General features: G+C 39.7%; 2 protein-coding genes across 2 annotated transcripts in view; both read right to left on the reverse strand.

Annotated features, from left to right (window-relative positions):
- The window catches only part of LOC137291278 (actin, cytoplasmic-like), a 162525-nt gene extending 162389 nt beyond the window's left edge, over nt 1–136 (reverse strand). Inside the window, exon 1 of the mRNA XM_067822580.1 lies at nt 14–136. Within this exon, the coding sequence (XP_067678681.1) occupies nt 14–136 (123 nt within the window). The remainder of the gene's footprint in view (nt 1–13) is intronic.
- Nucleotides 137–1665: 1529 nt separating this feature from the next.
- On the reverse strand, nt 1666–7735 carry LOC137291548 (actin-like). Its single transcript, XM_067822927.1, has 3 exons — nt 7637–7735; nt 5786–5912; nt 1666–4233 (listed from the first exon to the last, which is right to left on the reverse strand). The coding sequence occupies exons 2-3, from the start codon at nt 5906–5908 to the stop codon at nt 3244–3246; spliced, it is 1113 nt and encodes a 370-aa protein (XP_067679028.1). The 5' UTR covers nt 5909–5912; nt 7637–7735; the 3' UTR covers nt 1666–3243.

Consider the following 7735-nt stretch of genomic DNA (forward strand, 5'->3'; position numbering starts at 1 on the left):
TTAAGTGTAATACCTGATGATGGGGAAGACCGACGATGGAGGGGAAAACAACTCTTGGGGTATCGTCACCGGCAAAGCCTGCCTTACAAATGCCGGATCCATTGTCAATAACCAAAGCTGAAACGAAGTCAAACATGTTAATAAAATAAAGTAGGAGCAAGTATTGTTCCTTGTTGAGAGCCTGCTGGGGATTCACACTGTGATAATATTGTGAAAGACTGCCCGTGTTGATTGTCCAAGAGTCAGGAGGGACTGTATGTAACTTTGGAACGGGTTTGATAGAATAGACAGTGAAACGATATATGATATTGATGTATAAATTTTCAAATATGTTTCAAATTTTGACGTTTGATTCTTGTGTTTTCGATGTTTTAAGGCTGGTTTGTGTGCAAGAATAAATGCGCAGTGCACTACTTTTCTAAGTTTTACGCTTATACAGTGTACATGTGGTATATTGACATGGTCCCCATTTGCAAACGATGAGCCTAATATCTTACCGTGTATGGACAGTTTTGTCACTTCCCCTCAGGCAAACGTTTTGCCCTATCGCAATTCCTAGAATTATCACCGCTATTTAACATTTTTCACCAAAGTGGAGATAGATTGTTTGGTTGGAGACTTCATATGTTGTTTTGGAGACTTCATATACTGTATGTCTGTTTGTATGTGTTGTTAATGCTAAAATAACAAGTAGTGACACACGACAACGAGGAATATTGTCTTTACACCTTAAGTCTGAGTTCTGTTTGAAACATATTTCACATCGACCGAGGCACAACTCGCACCAGGAGGAAACAATACCTAAAATTATACTACTCTATTTTACATAGGTTTTGTTGACATGCAAAACTACATCGAGCAAATCAAGACTGGCATATCCTAGTGAATGATAATTGAGACTTCAGTTTCTCGAGGAGAGGTTGGATAGCCGATAGGTCAAAACATTCATTCGTCAAGCTGTAGATCCGTGTTCGATCCCCCACATGAATGGAGCCGATTTTTGGTGCCCCCCTCTTGCGACATAAAACGTCATTATCGGAGGGCACTACTACTTTGGAAACTAAGGATTGAGTCACTGAATGCACGTATGGCCTCCAGCATCAGATTACACGTTTACTGGAAACTGTGTCAACAATGCTTCACCTTGCAGACTTCAGTCAAAGTGTAATCAGCAGAACACTGAGTCAGTACCAGAAGTTTGGGTCAGATGTCCAGTGATATTGTTAGGAGTGGGTATTTTCCGCGATTTGAGTTGTTATTAATTATTATTATTATTATGGTATTTGTAATTGAGTCATAATATTTACGGTTTTAGGGTGAGTTGTTATGGGTCACACTTCCCACAGAGAATTATTTAAACGGCACACCTCTAAGGCAGCACTTTGGAGTTACCTCCCTTCGACAAACATAAACACGAGGCTACGACTATGTTCTAGAGCTCTCCACGTTATTGGCGATGGTCGTAAGTGCTCGAAAGTTTTTGAAACTATGACAGTATATGTGAATGCTAGTTGCCGTGACGGACACGGACACACATTACTGGAGTATACATCATCAATATCAAAACCTATAACAGTTAAGCTGATAGACAGGTGAGGGACTTGGTAACCAATAAACCGCCTGGCGCCCGATTTATTTTGAAAGAATAAGCCGCTAGGGCAGGTACATTAATGCAGTCACTTTAATGAAAGCTTACACAGTTTGAACGAGAGGTATACACTTTGTCAGTCTTCGCTTAATCAAGTTATCAGCAAACTTGACATCTGAACTGTGACGATGTTCAAGTTATTTAGAATTATTCAGATGATGCATTGTAGCTGCTATTTTGTTTGTTTTGTTTTGGGGGTTTTTGTGTGTGTATATTCTTGTCTTTAAATACTACCAATGTTTAAACACTTAAAATGTCATTTTAGCCCACTAAACAGTCATTTCTGAATAGATCACTATGGATTCTGGCACATCTGTATGTCAGATATGAGCCCAAACAAACCACCTGCTGCCCTCGATTCCAGGGGATTCGTGATTGTATGCCACTAAATGACTGGGTCATGGCTTTTCCCATGCTGGAAGTATGTGGTTTTCTGAATCAGAAATAGTTTTGTCTGACAGACAAGACCCCAAACAAACTACCACTCTCGATCCTTTGAAGGAGAGGTTTATTCAGTATAAACAATATATACATCCAACGTGGCGGTGGAATGTTTGTTAGGTGGAGGGTACACTATCATAATAATGAGGAATAATAGATAAAACTCCTCTGACATCGTCCTCGATATCTCCAGGGCATCAAATCTTAAGGATAACAGTGTCTTTTGTTTTAAACTGTATGCATGGGGAAAATTTCTCTCTAACACGCGTCTTTGATGTGCTTCCAGTAAACATGGTTCCGGGGAGAAAGAAGAATTTTAGGATGGATTCATAGAGGATGTTATATGAGTGCCCATGTCATGCTATGGTAACGAGTACCGAAATGTTGGTATTTCGGCGTTTCGGCACGAGTGTCGTAATCATAGTATGGCATGGGCACGAATGTGATATTCTGTTTATTGTCGTAGAAATATGTATCACTTAAACACGGAGGGAAGTACCTGATTATAATGAAAGGCCACGTCACCTGTAATAGCGGCGGAAGAAAATATCAACGTAATCAGGCAGAGACCTTAGCACCACTTACAGCCACTTACCTACTCGCATATGAAGCAAGTGCGCATTTTCATTAACAGTTATTTGTAAACCCTGAGTCTGAAAAAACACAAACATATATTTCAGTCGTAAATATATAATTGATAACCTTTAATCTCCCATCAACAAGAGTTTTGTTTGAAAGAGCCACTGGTTATCTATGAATGAACGTAGTAAAGCATAGTAAATTTAATGAATGAAAAAATAGTTCCGTTCGAAATCGAGGCTTGACATGGAAAACTTCCTCGTAAAATGATACTTTATCCTACGGCATCGTATGATAATATAAACCCCGATATGTTTGCCCTCGTAAATATTATATATCAAAATTCGAATGATCGCTGATCTTACAAAACTAGGTATGAATGTAGCAAAATTTGGTACTTTTTGAAAACTCACCGATCATTATCCCCTACACAATTATGGATAAAATAGTTTTTCAAAATGTGATTTGTTTTTTAACAATGCGGAAATATATGTATGTGTCTTCTGAATACGACAAAAATGAATATGTTGCAACAATGCTTATAGGAATAAAAACAATGATGGTTCAGTGATGGTTCAAAAACAACAACGATGAACTAGAGATGGGCCATATTCATCGTACATATCTTTCGTCATTACAGCATCCATGAAGGAGGGCAACGCCGCCCTCACAGAGCCTCCCACCCATGCTGACAAGATTCCATGCGGAGGTGCTCTCACGTTGACGGAAGTTCCAGCGGGTGCTAGGATCTCTACCTCTTTCCGGAGGCGGTCAGGGAATCCTGGGAAAAGTGTAGACCCCCCACACAAGACTATATTGTCATACAGCTGATCACGGATGGAGCTATCACACAGCTGTATGGAGCGACACAAAATATCCTGTATACCCAGCATTTCCTCACCCAGCAATGGAGGATTAAAAATCCCCTCAGGGCACTTGAAGCGTTCCTCACCCACATTGATGAAGGTCCCATCGGACTGTACATAGGTTTTGTTTAAAGTAGACTTGGTCATCGTATTCAGCTCGTGTTCGTAGTCATAGGCCACGTAGCACAGCGTCTCTTTAATGTCTCTGGCGACGTTATAGTTGATATCGTCGCCTTTTTCGATCAGCAATTTTAAGAGGTAATATGTTAGATCTCGCCCCGACACTGTCGTCTTACAGACAGCGTGTGGCAAATAATATCCTTCATATACGGGAACTTGATGCGCTGTACCATCACCGAAATCCAGAACAATACCCGTCTTACGGCCAGATGAAGTCAGAGTCAAAACAGCCTGGGCTGCCAGAGACATAGCGGGAGAGTTGAAGGTCTCGAACATGATCTGGGTCATCTTTTCACGGTTGACCTTGGGGTTCAGGGGAGCCTCAGTCAGGAGGACTGAATGCTCCTCTGGAACCACACGGAGCTCGTTGTAGAAGGTATGATGCCAGATCTTCTCCATGTCGTCCCAGTTGGTGACGACACCGTGTTCGATAGGGTACTTGACAGCAAGGATACCTCTTTTGGTCTGTGCCTCGTGACCGACGTAGCTGTCTTTCTGTCCCTTTCCGACCATCACACCCTGAAAGAGAACGTGTCAGCATTATGTGTATATAAGCCAGTAGTTATCGTGGCAGTCATTATATTTATTCAATGATTACAAATCGTAGACAGCTGTATACGACTTAGGTATGAGGCGACAAAAACAATGTGTCTGTAAACAGCAGACACAAAAGACCAAGCGTTAAGTACCACTCTGTGTCAGGACACGCTCATTTCAGCAACATAACATGTTCTACATGCCTTACTTATGTCGTATTTAGACCCTGCATAACGATATAAAAAATTCATACAAGGGGGATAACTCCAACGTTTTTCCCTTTTTGTCGGATATTCAGGCTGCATCAGTTGTTGGTGTCTACATTTCACAACTCTTGAAATACTTTCAAGCATGCTCTTTCTATGTATGTGTTTTTCTAAAGGACCGCTCATAATTTATGGCTGTGGGCTAGGGTGGGGGTACACATATTGTACACATGTTCTGAATCCGAAAGGGGGTTGTCATTGATTTTGTGCAATCACTTACTATGTTCATTAAATCTTTTGTTTGTTTGTTTGTTTGTTTGTTTGCTTATTAGTTTCTTTGGTGTGTGCGTGGTAGGTGTGTAGGTCTTTCTGTGGGTAGGTGTAGGTGGAGCAGTACATCCAGCGTTATGCGCCAATGGCTAGAGGATTGATTTGAAATTAATTACCAGTGATGAAGTGTAATGGTTGTCTGTATAATTTATATATTTCAACCAGACTTGACTGCGGTGTGAAACAATCACTAAACAAACGTTGGGATAAAGCATATCCACTTTCACATATGAATGTGGTATTGTTAATGGGCGATAGAAAATTTACCTTCTCAATATGTCCGAATACGTCTGAAAGTACAAAATGTCCGTACCAAGAGTACACTGCGTCCTGTTTGTGATTGTAGTAATCCATTCTTGAAATTGTAATCGTGGTTTCCAAAACTCATGTTTCAATATTACAGTTCCAGAAAGAAGTAAGAACATGCACGCTCACTTTCATTGATATTGCACCTTATGATGACGCATTGTGAATAGAGATCAACATCCGAGCGTAGACGCTATATGTATTTACAACATCGGTCACTGGCTGAATGATATTTCTCGAGCTAATGCTGCAAATGCAATATGACTTTCAGGACTTTTGTTCTGTTCAAGTAAGGAACTAATGATTAGTCCAGAGAATAATTGTTTACAGTTGAAGCTTCAGGGCACGTACTCGTCAGGGATTAGAAAAGAATACTTAACAACACAAGATTCACAGCTCTATGAGACAGCTCTATGTGTGTCTGATATCGTACCCAGTGGATTAGTATTAATTAATCTTACGACCGGTTTTTTCTTACAGTGCACACTATGTCTGTCTACGTTATCTCTATATCAACGCCGGACCCGAACCAGTCTCCATTATCCGATAAAGCATATGCCTTTGATCATAAATATACAAACACATGTAACCATAAAATCTATGTCAGGTAGATGAAAATAAGTCATACAATCAATTTTCGGGATAAGAGTTTGCCCTGCTATAAAATCCAAAAGAAACTGTTGGCTTCAGACCTGTCCTCTGGGCCTGCCAACAATGGTCGGGAAGATACACAACGGCTGGGCGGCCCCGGCAAACCCTGCCCTGCTTGTGCTCGAACCGTTGTCAATGACAATAGGGGTAGATACTTCATCCATCTTCCTAGAAAACAAAACACAACTAATCATGTACTCAATCACGTCACTCAATCTTTCTTTATTGTTTGTATGTATGTGCATATAAAATAGACAATAAAAGACAATAAACTGATTTACAAAATGAACAAAAGGAAGCATGATATTACTGACACAAGAGTGAATCTCTAAGTTTCACTTCATGGTGTATATAAATATAAAGGTAGGTTTTTTTTACTGGACTGTCAATTAACATTAGCGATTAATTAGATTTTTAAACTCATGAATGGTGGGATTTGAATAGAACTTATGTGGTAAATACAAACATCTCAGATTTTGATAACTACATTCAAACTAAAATAAAATGAAATTCATTTTCAATAGAGTTATTTTTACACACAGGACATAATCTATTCGATCTGCGTTGGTTAATGATATATCGAACGGTTTCAGTGTGGAGACGGTGTTAAGAACATCGGAATTTAGCAAGGGCCGATCGGAATTTTGAGATTGATAAATCTTTTATGTTATTCAACATTTGATAAGATTTTAAAACAAGAATAAAGTGAAAATTTAGGATTTTTTACTTGCGATGAGTGCCACTCTTGTTCATAACTTGCTCTGAGTCTAACGAGAACTTCTGATATGAACTGATCAACATTACACAAATTTTGCCGATGTTCCCACATAAAGCAAAATCCAAAAAAGTAGACAATATTCCGAATTTTGTATGTCCAGTTTGTTTTACCATTTACAGAGTCTAAAAGTAACATATCGTAGCATTTCTTTACAAACCTAGAATGTGGCATTTTATATACTTTACACCAATATCTAACAGCCTTTTTTATATACATACACTAGATAACGGCCACATTCTCTCTTAACTACATTTTCGGAGTCGACCGCTTGACATTTAAGAACCGTTTACAGCAAAACATATGTACAATTTCAACTTCATTGAATTTAGCAACTCCCCATTTTTCAGCTGCATATAAAACAACTGGGCTAATTTTAGTATCAAATATCTTAAATACCAAACCATAAGGACTTGGATTGAATGTGTAAACAGATTTTAGTATACCATATGCAATTTTCTTAGCTTGCAAATGTTACTATCTTGCACTGACTCCCTTCACACCTTGCAAAAATATTTCATTGGCTTCCCAACATGTTGTACTAATTTACATGTTGCATTTACTTCCCTTACATGTTTGCACAATTTCCTCGGCATATAACACTGAAAATTAGTTTTTCATTCCTCAATGCGCAACCTAAATTCGTGGATCACCTTTATTCGTAGATCGTGGTAATTACCGCGTTATCTCGTAAACTGTCTCGCACGACGTCACTAAGCTGTACTTCACATACAGCCACGCCTCGCTGACAAAGTAACACCAAGCTAGCCCGTTCATTCACCAGTGAGTGGGAGGTCGCCGACTGTGTACATAAAGCGTACACGTATTTGGACGTTTGAGCGTCGCCGCGCTCGGGTGTGTAGCTACGATAATACATGTTTCATCGCCACAAGAGAGAAACCCAAACAACTTGATAAAAAAAACCCGCTTAAATATCACTGCATACAAAACATTCAAAGAAGGAAGTAATCAACTGCAACATTGAAGTAAGTCCTGTAAGGGAGGCAACTCGGACATACACGCCCAACAATATCTCATAACGTGTGCACCAGCTGATTCCAGTGAATGACAGTGTAACACTTGTAACTGCCCTGATACCATTGATGTTTGAACATACCTGACTTCAGTCTCAGCAAGAGTTCTACTACAGAACACGATCCCAACACCAGCCTGCCCATGGGCCGTGACTCGTCACTCTCTTACTTCCTGCACTGGG

The sequence above is a fragment of the Haliotis asinina genome, chromosome 7 (genome assembly GCF_037392515.1).
Source record: "Haliotis asinina isolate JCU_RB_2024 chromosome 7, JCU_Hal_asi_v2, whole genome shotgun sequence".
Taxonomy (NCBI): domain Eukaryota; kingdom Metazoa; phylum Mollusca; class Gastropoda; order Lepetellida; family Haliotidae; genus Haliotis; species Haliotis asinina.

Bases quoted from the DNA above. Each gene is read 5' to 3' on its own strand.
- LOC137291548 (XM_067822927.1), bottom strand. From the start codon at position 5,908: ATGGATGAAGTATCTACCCCTATTGTCATTGACAACGGTTCGAGCACA. The intron at 4,234-5,785 runs GTCTGAAGCCAA...GTTCTCTTTCAG, and splicing joins TTGGCAGGCCCAGAGGACAG to GGTGTGATGGTCGGAAAGGG.